The 20,386-nt window shown below is 35.7% G+C and overlaps 3 protein-coding genes across 9 annotated transcripts in view; 2 read left to right on the top strand and 1 right to left on the bottom strand.

The window, feature by feature from the left end:
• The window catches only part of esn (espinas), a 400,966-nt gene that overhangs the window by 149,843 nt on the left and 230,737 nt on the right, over positions 1-20,386 (top strand). The gene's annotated exons all lie outside the window — the stretch shown is intronic.
• LOC140752220 (pheromone-binding protein-like) lies at positions 6,089-9,640 on the top strand. The gene is made up of 3 exons (XM_073086436.1): positions 6,089-6,243; positions 8,379-8,559; positions 9,004-9,640. The coding sequence occupies exons 1-3, from the start codon at positions 6,124-6,126 to the stop codon at positions 9,183-9,185; spliced, it is 483 nt and encodes a 160-aa protein (XP_072942537.1). The 5' UTR covers positions 6,089-6,123; the 3' UTR covers positions 9,186-9,640.
• LOC140752205 (general odorant-binding protein 1-like) lies at positions 15,241-16,755 on the bottom strand. The gene is made up of 3 exons (XM_073086423.1): positions 16,602-16,755; positions 16,060-16,240; positions 15,241-15,624 (listed from the first exon to the last, which is right to left on the bottom strand). The coding sequence occupies exons 1-3, from the start codon at positions 16,743-16,745 to the stop codon at positions 15,443-15,445; spliced, it is 507 nt and encodes a 168-aa protein (XP_072942524.1). The 5' UTR covers positions 16,746-16,755; the 3' UTR covers positions 15,241-15,442.

Here is a 20,386-nt window from a genome sequence, read left to right as displayed (position 1 = left end):
CTGGGTTAACGGTCACATTTAATTTATCTGACTCCAAAATTTACATATTCATCGGGATTAACATACAAAATACAAAATTAAGTACGTGTCTCCTTACTCTACCATCGACCTACATCTTAATTCCTAAACCATCAATAAAACATTTAGGTATAAACTAGGGGTCGCAATACCGGACCATCTAAGCAAAACCGGTATTTTCGGTACTGACCCTAGACAATCCCGGTATTCCGGTTTTTTCGATATTTCCGAGATTAAGATAAAGTTACTAATTTTTATTGAGCATTTTACTATGTAATGTTAATTTAGTGGTATTCCGAAGGAAAATAGGTCCTATTACTTAATACCAAGTTAATTACAGAAGTTTATGATTTATTAACGACCTTATGAGTTCCGAATTCATCAATAAATAAATTATATAAAAATATAATTATGTGGAAAGCTGGAAAAAAATATCTCTGTAGTCGTGCACTCTTGACAGAGTGGTCGTGGCATGATGATGATAACTGGTCAGTCATCCACAGGTGCCTTGAACAGTTGCTCTTGCGATCCTTCGCCACCGCCTTCTATGCTGGCCTTGCGGCAACACCAGACGAGGGAACATTGTGTGCTAGATTTTATAAGGTCTGTTCAGCGAGTAGGCGATCTGCCGCGTGACCTCTTTCCTTCTACCCTTCACTGAACTACAAGCCGTACTACTGAGTTCTCGTCCCTAAATATGTGGCCGAAATATTTTAGTATACTAATCCAGATAATCGTAGATCCAGGGAATAGTATTTCTAGGGCATCAATTTTACGGCGATTGCATCCGAATCGTCTACGTCTCCGCAGCGTACAGAAAGATAGGAAAAACTAGGAGGAGTCACCAATGCATCGCCTGCTTCGAAGGAGAGCTCTTTTTACACCCCTCTTGAAGAACCCCATGTCATAGTCCTGAGGGAACACCTCAGGAGGAAGTTCATTCCACATTTTGCACGTACGCGGCAAAAATGAATGATCAAACCGAACCGTGGAGGACCGCCACGGGTCCAGTTGATGTGGATGGAACTACATCCTTCGGCGAGTGGTGCGATGAAGGAAAGGCGACGTAGGCACCATATCAAACAGTTCCTCGGAACACTCACCATTGTAAAGTTGGTAGAACACGCAGAGGGAACCTATGTCCCTCCGCAGGCTTAAGGGTTCTAACCGATCAGAGATCGCTGGGTCATCGACGATTCGCACCGCGCGTTTCTGTACGGAGTCAAGTGGGTTAAGCTGGTATTGTGGTGCCCCTGCCCAGAGATGCGAGCAGTACTCCATGTGGGGCCTCACTTGCGCTTCATAAAGCAGAAGGAGTTGTCCCCCAGTGAAGTATTCCTTGGCTCTGTTCAGGACGCCCAGTTTCTTTGAAGCCAGCTTGGATTTAACTTCCAAATGACTCCGATACTGCACGTCACACGAGATGTCTACTCCCAGGATCTCTACACTTTTACCAATGGTGAGCGGGGTACTTTGGAACTTAGGCGCTATGACGAATGGGGCTTTTTAGCGGTAAACGCGCAGACTTGTGTCTTCATGGGGGTTGAACTCAACAAGGTCAAGACGACCCCATTCCGAGACCCGCTCTAGAGTATTCTTGATTTCAGACACAAGTCGGATTCTGCTTTCTTCCACGAATGTCCGAGAGGTGTCCGCACGGCCTGTGTACATAGCATCTCCCGTGCTATCATCTGCATAGCAATGAATTCCATCGGTTTGTAGCAGCAAATCATTGATATGCACAATAAAAAGCGTGGGAGATAATACAGACTCTTGGGGCACGCCAGCGTTGATGAGCTTCGTGTCTGAGCAGCACCCGTCAACTACGACCTTAATATGCCGCTCAGACAGAAAGCTGGCTGTCCATGTGCACAACCTCTCGGAAAGACCTTAAGATGGTAACTTCGCGAGCCCGAGCTTAGGGCCCTTCCCTATGCCAGACCCGGTCAAAGGCCTTAGCGATGTCCAGGCTTACGGCCAATGCCTCCCCGTTGCTCTCAACAGCTTGTGCCCAACGTTGAGTGAGGTACACAAGAAGATCACCAGCTGTACGGCCCTTTCGAAAACCATATTGGTCTGTCTTGGTGTTTTTTGATATGTTGCGGTTCCTCCAAATCTTATCAAGCCTATCGACAGCAGATCTTGTTAAAGCGAAGATCGTGTTGGCGTGTTGTTTTTTGAAGCCAATTGTCATAATTGTCATTGTTATAATATATTTATGAAAAGTATATAGTCTTCCTCTAAATGTTTCTTTCATTGTGATACACCAGAAATATAGCATAAAACTATAGCTACTGCACTTCCTTGTCGACCCTTTTGTATGAAGTGTAATGAAAATAGAGTGGGCCCAGTGTCGTGGTCACTGTCCATTTTCCCAGACGCGATTACATATGGTAGGCAACATGTCAACCTCGAGTTCATCCATTGATGGAAACACTTCAATAGGAATATCATCTATGTCAATTGCTTTGTCGCGTTTTAATAAATTAAATAGCAGCGCGTACTTCATCTTTGAATATACATAGATGGTTCTTTTTGTGTATTATTTTTTGGCATATGTTGTGTATAAGGTTGCACTATTAGAGAAAAGTGCAGTATTTTTGCCATACTTTGACGATTTCCTTAATTTCGGTAACAATCACACCATCAGCATCCTTAATAGCCTATGTTCTGGATTTAAATTGATGGGTTATATATCGGATTTTTTTAAGAGATCTATTTCAAATCGATCAGAGTGTCCTTCTAACTCTACGGTGATGTTTTTAAGATGAGTATTAAGATTTCTTCTGCATCCAGCTTGTATTTGTGCGTTCAGTTGATTTAGGTTCTGAATAGACGAGCCTTTTCTTTAGCTCTCCGACGAAGTTATACAATACGCCAAGTCTCACCTGACATCCAATGCTGATGTTTGTTGATTTTCATAGGTTGTATCGATTGTAACGCTTGTTTAATATGGACTTTTGCATTGTGCCAGAGTCCATTGGAGTAATTTGTATGACTTTAACTTTATTTTGTTTTATTTTACTAAAAACCGAAAATACCGAATATCCCGGTTTTTGTAAAATTAAAACCGGTATTAATAAGACCTAAATTTGGCCCGGTATCCCGGTATTTTCGAAATCTCGAATACCGGATTGCGACCCCTAGTATAAACACAAGTTAATAATATAATCACTAGCGAGTCACGTCTGGAGGCTCGAATGCATAATCGAATAACGAATGAGTGATTATCGTAAATCGATTACACGAGAAGCGCCCTCACATGATGATGCGTCGCGAATTTATTGAGATGTTACTAAATTACTTCATTACAACTTAATTATAACTTTTAGTAATCCATCGACGGTAAATACAGTGTGTTTTTTTAGTAATGTGTCTTACAATTTTATTTTTCGAACACAGGCTTTTAGACTTCTACAAATACATTCATTTTGTATATTAAGAATCTGTCTCAATAATTTTTTAACTTTTTATTAATGTCACTAAATACTGGACAATAGTTAAGGATATAGGCCATGATCCAATGCGCTAGCCAAGTTTGAATTGGTAGGGATTTCACACACCCTTGAGAAGTAACAAGTTCATGTTTCTTCGTGAGTTTTCCTTCGCCTTTTAAGCCAGTGATAATCAATTTCTAATTTAGTCATTACTCTGAAAATAATAGCTTGTAAAAAAAGAACAGGTGGGCCTGGTATTCGAATCTTGGTCCTCCCGATTGAAACGTCAAGTATTAACAACTAGGCTATCCATGCTATTTTTAATGTTAATAGTCTTTGAACTCTTTGCATTTTATCAATGAATATTTAATCAATAAAACTATACGAAATAAGAATTAATGGTTCTAATAGATAATGATTATCTACTAAATTCTCATTTGAAATTTTATAATGCAGCTGATAAAACGATAAAGCAAACGGCTGAACAAACAAGCGTGAAACAGGAACGGGATTATTCAATCTTAATTGAGGAATGTAAATTAATAAGCTAATCAGCACCACGACCCACGTGCGGGTGGAAATCAATTAAGCTATTAGCGCAGCTGCGTTCAACCGAGAGGCGACGGTGTCGACATCGGTACACAAGAACTTGCTAGTTGAAAAGTATGTAACTCGTTTCAATAATAATGTAATCCAAATAACGGCGGTTATATTTCATCATGAGATGTCAATCCAGCTGGACATAAGCCTCCCTCAAGGCGCGCCGCTAAGTCCGGTCTTTTATGTTTCGCTTTTATACATATAGAGGTCATAAGAGATAAATAGAAGTTTTGGATTTTAATCTTTATTGAACCAAGTCATAATTATTTTACAGTACCTACTGTTGTTATGTGCAAGTAAGAATAATTATGTGTAGTGGTATACTTCCGTAAGATATAGACCACCAAAACCAAATAACACCACTGAAACGGTAAAACACAGAAGTTCAATATGTGTAAAGTGAAATCAGAAAAACCTTTTGTTATTGTATTGTCTATATTGATAAATGTGAGTTTGGAAATCCATACAGTGGCAAAGATAAACAAAAATAAAGAAGTTATGAAGACATTGAGCTACAGTTTCGGATTGAATTTACTTGAGTGTGGAGATATGGTGCGTATAATACATTTATTTGGCATAATATATGAAGATCAAATTCATCTGCTGATGGTAAGTGCATGATGTTTATGAGCATCACCCAAACAATATTGCAGTAGTTGAATTCGATTGAATCTTAGCCGTTCAATCTAAAACGCAAAACCACCTAATGTTGTACTTTCATAAGATAGAAGTAACTGTGGTGACCACTCTATAAATGACAGGAAAAAATATCATAGATATTTTGTAGGTAAACGCCACAAACCTCATGGAAAAAGACATCTATAACTATTGGAACACAAACTACAACTTAACACATATATCGACCGGCTGTCTCGTACTCTGCTCCATGGCTAAGCTGGAGCTGCTGGATGGGGAAGGGCAGCTGATGAGAGCTAATGCTGAGGGTTATGCGAGGGCTAACGGCGCTGGTAATATTTAAAAGTGATCCCTATTTTGGCTGCATTTTTTCTTACTGGGCATACGTTTCTTCCTATAATTGGAGCAGATACAGGGGTGTACATTGTGTTTGTGGGGGTGATACACACAACCAAAATGATCTCATGCCCAATGCAAAATAGTAAGAAATATTTTTGAATATTTTGATAGATGACCGCTAAAAGAGTAAGAATAGTCAATAGTTATCTTTCACGACTACCCTGAGAAAACAGGACACAATTCCTTATCATGCAGTTCAGATTTTACATCAGAAAGTACGTACTTATCGTAGGTCGTGCGTATTTGCATTACCAGGGGGAAACATCGAGAAGAATCTAAATAAACAAATTTGTTACTTACCCCAATTCACCAACTTGCAAAACATTTTGTCATTTTCATATAGATGATGCTATGGTGACCAAGTTGGTCAGTCTTTACGACAAATGCAGAGGACTTCCAATGACGTCAACACATCCTTGTGCGGTGGCGCTGGAGGTGTCCAAATGCTTCAGAAATGGGATACATGACCTGCAATGGACTCCAGATGTATCTTCTCTTCTTTCTCAAAATAACTTTAAGGAGTTATAAACTTTATAAAGTTTTTATTTAACCCAAATATTTATGTATTTATTAAAACTTGATTAATTATTACGTATATTCACGTTATGGAAAGAGCGTATATAGAAAAACATTTGTCTTTTTGTCACTAATGTTTTTTTTATATACGCTATTACGTAATAACTTAATTAATTAGTGTTTGTACCAATTTTAAGACACGTTATTTTTAAAGAATTACCCACGTATCATTCTTTTTTCCAGAAGTAAGTAGAATACTTTTTAATTACTTACAAAATTCTTCTCAACCTGAATATTTTCCTTTAGACCTACTCAACGACTAAAAAAATTCTTCAATCTTAGACACATCACCTAGCGTGCTATACCACGGATTTCAAGGGTGTCATTAAAAGGACCACCTTAGCAATTAGCAAAGAACATCCGGCAATTAAAACTCATTGTCACCTAAACCTATATTTATTAGAACCTTTATATAAAGCTGTTTGTCGGAACATGTTATATCGTTGAAGATTCCAAAATGGCCAGGTATCTCTTCATAGCTGTTGTTCTAGCAATTAATGGGATTAGTGCTAATGAAGAAACAATGAAAAGCATCACTTCTAGTTTCCTCAAAGTCCTGGATCAGTGTAAACATGAGGTAAGTATTATAAGTTTTAAACTATCAAATAATAAAATTGAAGTCTTCGTTTATTATTCTTTTGATAAAACATTAAATTAATTTAACGTTTAAAACGAGTGCATACTTGTATTTGTTAAGTTAAATTACTACTAACTTTAACAAAAATAAAAGATTGTAACAAATAAGGAATGTTTAGAAAGCCATCCGTCGAAAATGATTTTTGGTCGTTGATTTTATGGTTTTCTTCGTACTGAAATGATGCAAATGCATTGTATAATAAAAAAAACATCGTCAAAATACTTACAAAAATTTAACAAATAAGCTTTTTATAATTTATCATGTAAGGTAAAGTCACCTAATGCCGAGGGGTTCTGAAATTGGCACCATATTCCGTGGTATTTACAAAAACGGCTTTTATAAACTATTTACCAACTCATTTTTAATAAAAGGTATGTTATTTAATAGAGAATTTATCACTCTATTGTCATATGTCTATCGTATTAGTATTATGTGTTTGGTTTTTTAAATAATCGCAAAGTTTTGCATTAGCATCTCCATCAAACGTATGCTTCATACATTTTGGGCCTTTTGCACGTGAATGTCACGATTTATCAAATAGTTTTTTTTTCAATAAATTTGCATGTGTGTGATAGTGTTTCGATGAAAACATTATATTGATTATATATGGAATCGATAACAATTAAATATTGTGCTTATTTCTTAACAGATAAGAGTAAAAATAAGTTTAAAAATACAGCGGCATTAGGTGCCAAATATTTTGGGCCGTCCCTTAAACCGAGGTATACCACGGAATAGCAATTTCATAGAGTTGTTTTTAATTTAAATCTTTGTAGTTGTTTTTATGAATAAGCACGTCTTGCTTCGATTTTGACAAGTTTAATACTCAATTAATATCGAAATCATTTTCCGTGATACTGCATTGTACTGCATTACCTAATTATATAGTATCAAAGATGACCTATCTATGTACTTTCCTAATTTCTTCTATGGTACAACTAAGGAGAGAAAATGAAGTTCATTCGGATATGGATGTAATATTGAACAAGTATTGTATATTATTATGTACATATTTTAATAAAGCATCTTTCTGCCTCTTAATTGTGTAAAAGTCTTTTATTATTTAATAATCGGAATTTGGAAACGTGATTTTTGGTTATGAAACGCTATTCCGATGTATATAAGTCGGAATTAGGTTATATGGGCACATTAATCCGCGGCATAAGCGCAAAATACTATACAGGGTGTTTAAAGTTTTATCGGTTTTTAAGAATATTTCTATTGTTTGTATTAGTAATTAGCTTAATCCTAATTAATGAAGAATTAATATTGTAATACGATTTTAATATATATTTAAATAAGTTTTAGAACATTTTATGACGTTTTCATTTGATTAAATTACTTAAAACGAAATAATTCTACAAACCTCATGACGATATTCCATATTATTATTATTTCTGGTGTACGATAATAAACCCTAGTATTATGTACATGAAGAAGAATGTCCAAAATTGTATTGCAGATGCACGAATTGACTGCTGTTTAAAAAAATACATGATATACATTGGTAAAATTAACCAGTCAAGAACTATACTGTAAAAAAGTTTTATTTCGGCAGTTTCCCTTTAATCATAGTTAATAACACTTTTAATAAAGCTACTATTTAACTAATAAAAAAAATTAAATCGAAATTGAAACTAAATTGGATAAATAACATTTATTTTTATACACCATGTAGCAGTCGTTCTATCTCTTTCACTCCCTTCTTTTGTATACTCGGAATTAGGAACCAAATACATCGGAATAAGGATTTTTACATCGGAATTAGGGTTTTCTGACTTGGTTCATATTTATTAAAAATACACATTTAAATCAATATTTCATCGTAAAATGTTGGGTCTATTTTAAGAGTACAGATAATAAAGCTTCTGATAAAATTATCTAATTCCTTATTAAGCCGTAGCAAATGCTTAATATCTGACGCTCTTTCTAGTTTTGGTGAAAATACCGCGGAAATAGGTGACTTTACCTTATCTGTATTTCCGAAAACCTTTTTTTATATCTTGTATTATTTTCTCGTCATTAGATTTTTCGTTTCCTAGAAACATACAACTTAGATTACCGCTAATTTCTAGTTGAACCTCGGAGACCACGTCCTGAGTGACTTGTATCACTTCTGGAAGGAGGAGACTGGTCTCGCGCACCGGGACACCGGCTGCGCCATCGTCTGCATGAGCAAGAAGCTGGAGCTACTGGACGCTAGTGGCAAGCTGCACCATGGAAACGCACAGGAGTTCGCCGTGAAGAATGGTGCTGGTAGGTTATCCAGTATTATGAGGAATGCAATATTAAACATTAATGAATGTTATTCAAAGGTGTTGATATTTTCTGTGATTAGATTGTGAAGGCACTATCAGTCCTAACTTTGTCTAATAACCGCCGTATTTGAGTGTTGGTTCTAGTTAGTGTAAAAGTTAAAATGGTAAAGTTAGGTTGATATACTCAGGTTTTCCAATTTAATCCTTAGAAATAGTAACGTATCTTCAGTCATATTTGTTTAGGATAAGAATGTACCAAGACTGACAGATCTATCTTGATCTGGTTGCACATATGGGCAGCATGGACTATCGGGTTGCCTGTCACCGAATGAATTCAGCAAACGTCACTCTTGCAGTTGAGCCACAAAGAATTTTCCATGATCTGAACATCTTATGACTGAACATACGTCTTAAGCATTTCTTCTCTTTTAATCATACATAGCGGAAGACGTGGCATCGAAACTGGTGGCGTTGGTACACGGATGTGAGCAGCAACACGAAGCCATAGAGGACGAGTGCCTGCGCGCTCTGGACGTGGCCAAGTGCTTCCGCGCCAGTCTTCACGACCTGGACTGGGCGCCCAAGATGGAGGTCGCAGTGGCTGAAGTTCTCACTGAAATATAGTGGAAATATATAAATTAACACGTTATTCGTGAAACTATATTAATGAATGTTATATTTACTCTCGTTTGCGATATGATACAGGCGAATCTTCTGAATTCAAGATTAATTTTGTTCAATTTAAATTTGTAATTGAAAAAAATATATATATTTTTAAATTAACGTGATACTTTAGTAGAAATATGGTCTAGGATATCATCTAGCAATCTGGAATATAAGTAGCAAAAATTACACAAAAATAATGCCTCTATTATAACTTGATTGTTGTGCTCATAGACGAGTGAGGTAGCAATTTAATATTTTTACGGATTTTGCGGAATAACATTATTTAGGTTAGTTATAATTTTAATTAAGTAATTCTTTGTAAACCACATAATTAGGAAGCACGATTAGCACAATTTAACTATGCATGTACACATTGTACGATTAATTACTTATTTAATAAACGTGAAATAGAATTTAGACCTTTATCTTTCTACATATTATTGGAATCCTGCCTTTTTAAACTTATGTTTATGTTTGCTATGTTTAATTACAAAGGAGTTTTATCCTGACCTTACCATCTTATTTAATAAACTTGAAATAGAATTCACACATTGTCTTACAAAATCCTAAATATTAATGGAATTCTCTATTCTTAAACTTTGCATTTAATGTAAAGTACAAATTGTTAATCCAGGTTAATATTCTCTCCTGTATAATCTGCAGCTAAACTGCATTAGTGATGTTCCAAGCGAGCTCAATCAGCATGCATCAGGCAGTTAACGCGGTCGCGCACAACACTGATTGTATAAATTGCGTCGTCCGGACAACATACCTGGAAATCCTGCTTTAGACGCAGCCTCAAGATAAGAGATTCTGTCTGTAATGTTGCCATAGCTTCTGGTAATATATATTTGAAAATCTATTCAGGTATAACTTTGAGTATACCCAGGAGGGGCGCAGGTTTTTTTCAAAATTCAGAATTTTTTGTCAAAAATTAAACTATGTCTCATGACATTAAATATTTTAGTTTCATATTTTTAATTTAATTTTCATCATGATTAGGTAATTTGAAACCATGTTGAAGTGTGAAAATATTTCCTTATGTGTTTCTCATAATTATATTATTGAAAAGTTTGAGTTGTACAGGAATTGAAGGGTACAGCTAATACTTATAGCTATTCTCTAATAGCTCCGACTGCAATTCGATTCTGAAAATTGCGCGTATAAGGCGGTGTGATTTTATAAAACAACTATTGGACTTATGTAGTAGTGTTTCTTTATATAGTGTAAAATCATAGACAAATGAAACATACTTAGTTTCATTTGTCTATGATTTTTCAGGGACACATAGAATAAATATACCGATTTATGTGACAAGAAAAGTTCGTAAACAGCATTAGAAGCGTTTCAGATGTGCTCAATGAACATAAATATTGGTACGTTAGCACCTCGAGACCCAGGCCATAATGGCTGATTGTACAATAACTTGCGCAGGCGCAGACAGCACAATCGGAACTCGAACCAGCTATTGCTCGAGTTACGATCTAATTGAGATCTGATGCGCCTACGTAACACAAATCACTGATTCTTATTGAAATCTGTGAAACTACACCCCGATAAAAGCACAGATAGCCGAGTGGTCAACTTGGCCTCTTAATCGAGGGGTCAGAGGTTCAAATCACAGGCACGCACCTCGGATTTTTCAAAGTTATGTACGTATTAGATATTAATTAACACTTAGACGGTGAAGGAAATCATCATGAGGAAACCTGCACACCTGAGAAATCTTAAAAAAAAGTTTTCATAGGCACTTGGCCAACGCGGTAGTCTATAGCCTAATGCTGCTCATTCTGGAACTCGTGCCCAGCATTTGGACAGTAATGCTGATGACGCCCCGATAGCGTTTAATAGCCATTGTAGAATGTGTAATTGACGTGGCCGTTGTGCGCCTGATTTCAAATGCCAGCTTCATGTATTTCTTAAGTAAAGTAATCGCATCCGAAAAGACCTCGTTTATCGCGTTGACTTCAGATAGTATCAGTTCATCCATTTCACAGATAAACCACGCTAGATACATGCATACATTTTAAAACAAGTTTTTATTTTTACGAACAAGTGCAAATGAGACTTCAGTTGAGATAAAGGAAATTATTTACAGATATAATATAATTTACACTTTAATTATTTTATCAATTAACGAACATTAAGGGATGAATTACCCTTACTTGAAACTCAATTCTTAATTTTTTAATCTTGTATGGTATATTTATTAAGGAATATAATGAGGAACTATTGTGCCTAATAATTTAATGAATTTTGCCAATCTTGAACTGTAGGATTAAGCTGTCCGTCAGCTTTAACAATTTTATTAAGTAAGTACATAAATGTGACATTCATTTAATAATGTGCCACTCATATCATTACTATTAATAGTATCAGGCGTTATCCATTCTATACATTTAGAATAAAAACTACTTCGCAACGATCCGCTTCCAATATGTATGATGATTCTAAGTCAGTAACTTAGCGTATACAATACTATGTAGGAAGGTGATGCATACTGTATGGTTTAAAATATATCCCATACTAAATTGGTGGCGGAGTAGCGTCGTAGTTTTATCCTAACTGTATACCATTATCTACCGATTCCCGTTTTCATTACAAAGCCTAGTCCTAGCCTAGAGAGTTAGTACCTAATTGAGGTCTGATGTTCCGTTAGTGGCGAATAAATTAACTGGGATAGAAGCCTCGGCTTGTCGTCTGAGGATTTAGCGGGATCGATGAGAGGCTGTTGAACGTTAGATGATAAAGCTGCGTTCGATTGAACGAAGATATGAATAGCGGGGTAAATCATGTCAACGAAGAGATACTGGGGTTTGTTTAAAAATAAATGAATTCTATTCTGATTAATATTTAGCGAATAAATTTTGAGGAGATCTGCACGCCTGAGAGAATTTATAAAAAAAAATCTTAAAGGTATGTGAAGTCTACCAATACGCACTCGACCAGCGCGGTGGACTATGACGTAATTCTTCTCATTCTGTGAAAAGACCCGTGCTCAGCAGTGTGACAATAATAACTTGATGATAATGATGAATAAATTCTAGTTGTCAGTCTGTCGTTCTTAAATCTCATAAACGACGTTTTTATCGAAAGATGATATTTTTATATCTATTGTTAGAATATTTTTACTATTAATTTATTTTTTATTTATTTAAATCTTAACTTAACCAAGTCTTGACTTTGTGACTTATATGTCATATGTTCAGTACTTCGTCAAATTTAGGTTATTCCCCACGTTAAGGCTATAATTGGATGGAGCTTTAGCTAAACGAAGGCGTAAGATTGTAAATTGACTAAATAGTGCTTCCTGACATATGGAAATGAAATTGCTATTCAAATGACTATAATTGATGCGCGTAACGTTATTAAGCATAACGCATAAATTATGTTATAAATATTACTGAATGAAGATAGGTATGTCTTTACCTGTATTTCTTAAATAACTTAGAACACTGTTTTAATCAAAATACATTATTTGTTAATAAAATGTCTTTTTAAATGTTTCGTATATATAGTTAGTTTTAGGGACCGTCTTTGTGGACCTATTTCTGGATTCTGTTAGAAAGTTAATTCAATTTATTTATTCCTTAATCTTAATAAAACACCGCTCGTTCTCCTCGTGTGAATAAATATAAATGTAAATTAGGGATTAAATTATCCATCTACTGTAGTTAGTAATCCATTTTTTATAACATAGGAGTAGCAGACCTGCAATTCACGATGGTAAGTGGCTTCTGCTACCAATAGACATCTATAATCCACCCCAGATAGGTTTAGATTCCAACCTGAGGTCGGCTACAGATGCGCTGCTCCTTCTGAGGACTAAGCTGGAATGCCTCGAACAACTATGTCTCCTATATCCAGCCGTAGAATATTAAAGGCGATAAATCGATATATGCAAATATATAAAACCCATAGATGCCTTTCCCGTTTGTTATTCTATATCATAAAGAAAACCTTTGCATTTCCGAATACAAACAATTCAGCCGAACTACCCCATTCCCGTATACAACCTCCTTCGCACCTGATGCCGGGACGTTTGCTTTTATTGCCCGTGTCAGCTTTACTTTCATAGCACATTTTATTTGTTGTTCAGATGTGAAGTTTAAAATATGATCGTTTGTGGGTAAGTCGCATACTTAGTATGCTTGATGATAATTATAATTCGTACAGTTATCACTTTTATTTAAAAGTACTCGTACGTAGAATAAAATCCTGTTTTTACAATTTATGTTACATCCTAAACATTATTAGTTATTAGTTTGTTTTGTTAGTTATTAGTTTATTAAGTTTTATAGTAACTAACTCGATACCAAAAGGAATGTCGTATTAATAAAGTTGTTGCCACGTAGTAAGACGGAGCAGAAATGCAATCCACCAAATAACTCTCACGTTGTGAGCGCCGAATAACACTTAAACTACAGGAATTGTGGTATTTAATGCCACTATAGCAATGAAACAGTAATTGCGATGGATTTTACTACCTTTCATAAGTTCCTTATAACAATTAAAATAGAACGTATGGTATACGGTGCAGCACCAAGCAATAATTACAAAACAAAAATAATTATACCATCGCAGTCAAATCTCGACGGATTTTACTACCTTTCACGATGAATACAATTGAACATTATCTGACATAAGACATGCGCTGAAAGGGCACAGGCTACACCGTTCCGCACCTGTGTTCGAATATTTGTTTTTATTGTGTGCGGAAGGGAATCTGTTACTTGTCAGATTTACTTTCTTCCCCATTCACAGAGCGGTGGATACGAGTATAAGCTTAGGGACGATGTTCGGGATTTTTGCTTAATGTGCAACGCTGACAAAAATTATAGTTAAGTATACGTTTAGATTATTTAGCTACACTGTATGGGTCTCATTTTATGTAATTTTCCTTGTACACAAGGCACTTGCAGTCCGCCTGGTATTTAGACAATATTGAGCGAAATAGGACACACGGACAGACCTAGCCAAATTAGACTCTCTCATTATCACTCTACAAGATTTAAGATTAACATTTGAGATACTCGTATATCTCAAACTTCTACTTGGTTTTGAAACTGGTTGGATTGTTTACTTCTCTTTCATCTAACATTATCTACTAAGAAGCTTCTGTAGATTTTGTAATCTTATTATTACGGACTTACTGCACCTTCAGCACAGTACACAGTAACGTTTCAGTCACGTAAATTAGTAACAGGTGATCACACCGCTTCAATCAAATCTTTTAAGAAAAACACAGACCCTAAAAGAACTAACATAATACAGGCAATTGATGTATGAAATTTCTGTGTAGATAGTATACCTTGTCTGTCTATCATATTATAGGTAACAAAATCTCCAAACGTTGTGCGCACCTGAGCCACGTATTTGCTTTTATTCTCAACGACGTGACACGAATGCGGGCGACGTGACGGCTTTGTGGAGTTCCGAATTCTGTTAGATGTTCCTCTGGGAGGTTACGAGGGATTGAAATAAAAGATAATAATTAAAAAATTGGTGCTTTTCATAAGTTTCATTTTGTCAGGTATATGTTTGATCGTAACTGATAGGTATATTTGATGAAGATTTATTAATTAGAAAACATTTTGTTACTTAAAATATTTATTGTAAAAATAATCCGTGAATTTGGTGGATGCACAGCCGTGCGTCTAGATTAATTAAATAATAGTTTACTCTTACAAAAAAAGGTAAGATAGTAAAAAAAGTAGTAAAAGTATTAAATCATTCGTTATCAATGTCCTTAGTACCTGACTTATATTGCTTTCAGCTGGGCGGGTTATTTGGGTGTCGGAAAAAAACACATTTTCAGTACATAACTCAATGTAATAAAATGCAAATTCCTATATCTACTGCCACCAAAGTTACAAAATATATTAAAACATAGGGCTCGCTGACTTTATTTGAAGAAGAGTATTACTTATGATTAAATCATTTAACACAGCCGTAGTCAGTTGATAAATATCGGTGTTACGCTGGAGACGATCAATCTTTCTTCAAACCTTAAAGTAAATGGTGCTATAATTACATGTTTCTATAATTAATTTTCCTGGGTTTCCCATAAACGGTTTCCCATATTTTTGGGTGTTTTTGATTTTTTAAGTTAACCTTTTATCTATGTATTTCACTATGAATGTTTTTGAATAAACGTGGAATCCCTTTGTATAAGTGTTTCCTCGAGTATGTATCACCTCCAGCAGTGCTAAGGCTTAGACCTCAGCCATGACCTCCTCTATCACGGTCTCCATGTCGGGCGCCCACTTGAGCGCATGGATCTTGGTCCGGAAGCATTTGGCGATCTCCAGCACCATGGAGCAGTCGTCGGAGACCCCCGCATGGGTGCTCTCGCACTCGTGGATCATCGTCACCAGCTGCTTCGCTGTGTCGTCATCTGGAAGTTAACTGAGTTGTTACGACAAATACTTTACATATAATTGCATCAAGGGAATGCTCTTTAAACTGCTTTAGCTTACAAGTGGTTTTTAATTTATTATAACGAAAAATGTGCTATCTGCACTGCACTGCACTGGTAGAAAACGGATATATTATTTTAAGGTTTTAAAATTCTTTGTAAAGAAGCTTTGTAAAGAAAAATACAATATTAAAATATTTTATCGTCCCGTTAAGTCCCATAACAAAATTGTATTTATATTATGCAAGAGAATTATATTATACTATTCCAAAACTAAAATTATTATTTATTAATAATTGCGATCATTTTCTCACACCATTGCTGGGATCACAAAAAGCATATTATTATACTTTCAGTAATAAATAGGAATAAATTGTAATATTGAGAATATTTCAGTAATAAATTGTAACTCACCAGCTCCATGTGTCTTAGCGAACTCATGCGCTTTGCCATGATGCAGCTTCATTTCGTCAGTGACCAGGTCGTGTTTGGACGCCATGCACATGATAGCGCAGCCGACGTCCCGGTTCACCAGTTCGTACTCCTCGCGCCAGAAGTTGTAGAAGTCTTGCATTATGTGATCGCCTAGATTCAACTGGAAATAAAATTTATTGTGAATGTAATAGATAGTGAAGGGATATGCAAATTCTACCGTTAAGAACCCCGTTAATCCTGAGATTGCTCACAGAGAATCAAGTTGGAATGCCTCATGTATTTATGAATCAAACACACAGAAGCGTCGATGTGTGTGATTTATAAAGACAAAGTGGCGCTATACTTCAATTAGTAGGATACTAAAACCGTAGAATATATTTAGACAGACGTACTAATATAACTCAAAGTAACGCAATCCACTGGGGTAGCAGGGGAAAAATATGCAGCAATAAAAATCTTCCGAGGAGAAGTTAAATGACTAATGATTTTGTCAGTAAGAAGCAGAATAAAGAATAACTTACTTCCTGTTTACACTGATCCAAGACCTTAGAGAAACCCGTAGTCAGTTTTTTCATAATTTCTTGCGAAGATATTGCTATGTCAACATTAAAGGCGAGAGATACGACGCAAATAGCTACCAACCGCCATTTTGTGTTCGCCGCCATCTTGTGCAGCTCTGAATCTTACACCCATACTCTTGTTTTATATTACTCGTGTGATATTTGAGATTATTAAGCGAGATACTGTTTTATTTTTCAAGAGTTCCGTATGAATAAATATTTTTGGTATACGAGTATCTATTTATTAGGTATAGAATTTGATGGATAATTTAAGAAGCCATAGAATGTTTTATTGCGTCTTGTATTGAAATAGAAGTCGTGCAATATGAAGAATGAATTCCTACTATGATATTCCCGGAGCGCTATGATTTCTCCAAAGCCGGCGAAACATTGGCGAATTTAACTATTTACTTTTCCTGAGATAGCCCTTCTACTTTATCCGATTTTTGATATTATTATTTAACGATTTGCGTGTTTTTTTTGAGGATCTTCAACTAATACGTAATTAAGAGATAAGCTGTTAATATCCGTACAATTAAATGTGACAGACGGATGTGATAATTAATCACGTGTTTAATTGTAAGTCATCTGTAGGGCTGAGTACTTACTCACATAAAGATTTTTGTATAATTATGTCCCTGTGTTTTTAAAACTAAACCTCCTTAGCTCAAGATTTCTAATATTTGTAATTGCCCAAATTATTTAAAAATAACTGTGAAGAATTTCCACTCGTCATAACTAAAAACTTCAGCTTGTAATATGATTTATATTTAGTTAATTTATTTTATTCAGTCAGTATTATTAAAAGGACTAATATAAATCTATGAACGAACTGTGAGGAATTCTTATTCTTCTTATTTATTTTACTAATTTGGTATCAGTAATACATACATATAATATAAATCTATATGTATAATTGCATATTATATATATAGATTAAGATTATATATTAAGTGCTTCATGTTGGTAACCCTAAACCCTGACCTCGCTTAATTTGTACCGTATTAATAAGTGTTTACAGTTATTAATTAAAATCGGTTCAGTGTGCAATTAAAGCACACTTCCCGTCATCAGTTAATGAATAACTCTTTTACTATTATTACCGTAACTCCTTTTCTAGTCATGCTCTGTACAAAATTGGCATAAAGGCATAATTAAAAAAAATATAATTGAATAATAATATTTTCTTAAAAAATATCAATTAGATTAGTAAACGAGCATGCAGTCTACCTGATGGTATATGACTACTGATACTCATGAATCTATAATCAACCCCAAATAGGATGAGAGCCCTATCTGAGGTCGTTGGTGTCACCCAGTGTGTTTAGAAGGTGGTAAAACCCTTTGTGGTTCGACTCCGGCGGCATCACCGCCACACCTATTTCTGCCCCATAACAGCAGTGTTAGGTGCTGCTGTGTTCCGTTTTGTAGGGTGTGGTAAAAGACATACTTTTCCGAGGCGTTCCAGCTTAGTCCTCAGGGGTAGCGGCGCATCTGTGGCCGACCTCAGATAGCAATATCTCATTCTATCTGGGGCTGATTACAGATGTCCATGGGTGGCAGTAGCTACTTACCATCAGATGGACTGCATGCTCGTCTGCTACTTCTATGTTATAAAAAAACCCTATGAGACTAAATTGAACTGCCTCGTTTGTCCATACCAATCATTTCAAATAAGACCACAGTATCGCTTAACACTTGTTTTTAGGTTTTGCAGTATACCTTAGCCAGAACCCCAAATGGGATTGTATAATTAAATGCTAGCATCTGTGATCGCTGTTGTACCTACTTGACAAACAGTTTTCAACACACCAGCTCCACAACACTATATAAATTGGGTAAAGACTACAGACGTATTTATGTCCGCACCTAATAAATGCAAACTAGAAACTGTTTGCACTTCTAGGACTCTTTAATATTCAAACCCTGTTCAGTCCTGGACACTGTTAGTATTCCTATCCTGGCGTCTCTCAAACGGACCCAGCTAGGGTCGTTGCCCCTTCTGTGATAAATTGCTGATATATCTTTTGATAAGGCCGTCAACTTGGCAGATATAAATTTTGAAGTAAAATTGAATAAAATAAACGAAATTGTTGTTTGTATGTGTCTTCCATGTAAATGTAATTTATTGAGCATGAAATGTAATTTATTGTAATGTAAGATAAATGATTAAATGATTAAATAATTTATAAATTATTTTATTTGTTTGTTCACAGGTAAGCAGAACTGTATAATATGGCAAAGAGCATCGGCTGTTGCCATAAGTAAAGTAACTGTAAGTAAAACGTTAATAATATTTGAAGCTTTAAAATTATAAATCTTAAGAGCCTCACTTTCCGTTATTTAATATGTTATCTATTAAAATTAGAGTACATACTATTATAAATGAAGTCTACCAATTGGCACTTAGCCAGCGAGGTGAACTAGGACCTAAACCACCCTTTGAAAGGAGACCCGTGCCCAGCAGTGGGACAATAATTAGCGACGGAAAATTTATATTTATACTGACAGTTACATATTCTCTATCGAAAAACATTGTATTTCCACTATCAATTACAATGAAATATTCTTTAAGCAACACCGGTAACGAACACATTAATCATAGTGTAGCCGTTATTTCTTAACCTACAATCTAGATTTAGACATGTATTTCCACCTATCTATATTTCCACCTAATCTACACTTTAGTCTACAATAGGAGACAGAGTAATCCAGCGATCCATTACGTCAATGGACGCCGATATCATAATCCGAGGAATTAGCTTCGCTTGACCCTTGAGTCACCTGCCCCCAACTCCCTTAAGGTAGGTTCCCTACTTGTTTTACCTTCACTAAAAATATTCTTGTACAGGAACTTAGTACAAAAATAAGAGTGACAAATTTGATGTATTGGAAAAATACAGGTGAATAATTTTGGTAGACGATTATGTAATTATATGCACAAGCAATTTATAATTGACGTAAGCGAAAATACGTGTTCCTTAACATGTCGTGAAACATTATTTAAACTTTATTTATAATTTTAGAAACTACTATACTACGAGTGTTTTAAACAGGGCTTTCGCCCTGAAAACATGTCGTATTTACGTGTATTACTTAAAAATTTCGAGCCCATACATAAATTAATATTTATAGGATAAAATCATTTTCGAATTTGGTATATATCTTCGCTCTCTCTCTGTATAGTATATACTTTAACAGAGTAAATGGCTGAATGTAATTTGACGGAAATTTCACCCAGAACGTAATTAGGTTTCTCCTGTTTAATTTTATACTATGTAGATACGTAGGTAAGGTGATATACATAGGTCGGTACATAAAAAACGTTTTCTACACTCACAACCCCCCGCTAGGATTCCCTGTGTCGTGGGTGTTCTGGACACACACTAAGAAAAATACAAAAACACCCAGACCCAGAAACAGAAACCTAAACACATCATTTAGATATCAGTCTGGCCGGGGATCGAACCCGGGACCCTCTGCGCGTTAGACCGGTACGGTGACCGCTCTGCCACGCGGGTCGTCATAAGCGAAGGTTGTACAAATACCATAGAGAGTTTATCGCTTATAGCTTGCCCATGGGTACTGGAACAAGAGCTTCATTCAAAGGATCACAGCTGCTCATAATGACCTCCTTGTCGCTGATGCCCGTCATTTGTCGCTGACCCTTGCTTTACAACACCCTTACAGGCCCTTAAGGATACGACATCTAGTCCTAAAGAAAGGACCGTAGTGAAGGATTATCG

The sequence above is a fragment of the Epargyreus clarus genome, unplaced genomic scaffold (assembly GCF_041222505.1).
Source record: "Epargyreus clarus isolate Ecla_fem2 unplaced genomic scaffold, WU_Ecla_fem_2.2 ptg000024l, whole genome shotgun sequence".
Taxonomy (NCBI): Eukaryota; Metazoa; Arthropoda; class Insecta; order Lepidoptera; family Hesperiidae; genus Epargyreus; species Epargyreus clarus.
The sequence above is the reverse complement of the archived record's forward strand: the minus strand, read 5'-3'. Positions and strand labels throughout refer to the sequence as shown.

Coding starts and splice junctions, on each gene's coding strand:
- LOC140752220 (XM_073086436.1), top strand. CDS start 6,124: ATGGCCAGGTATCTCTTCATAGCTGTTGTTCTAGCAATTAATGGGATT. Junction 6,244..8,378: donor TGGATCAGTGTAAACATGAG/GTAAGTATTATA, acceptor GCTAATTTCTAG/TTGAACCTCGGAGACCACGT. Junction 8,560..9,003: donor CGCCGTGAAGAATGGTGCTG/GTAGGTTATCCA, acceptor AATCATACATAG/CGGAAGACGTGGCATCGAAA.
- LOC140752205 (XM_073086423.1), bottom strand. CDS start 16,745: ATGGCGGCGAACACAAAATGGCGGTTGGTAGCTATTTGCGTCGTATCT. Junction 16,241..16,601: donor TGGATCAGTGTAAACAGGAA/GTAAGTTATTCT, acceptor TTTTATTTCCAG/TTGAATCTAGGCGATCACAT. Junction 15,625..16,059: donor CGCTAAGACACATGGAGCTG/GTGAGTTACAAT, acceptor GTTAACTTCCAG/ATGACGACACAGCGAAGCAG.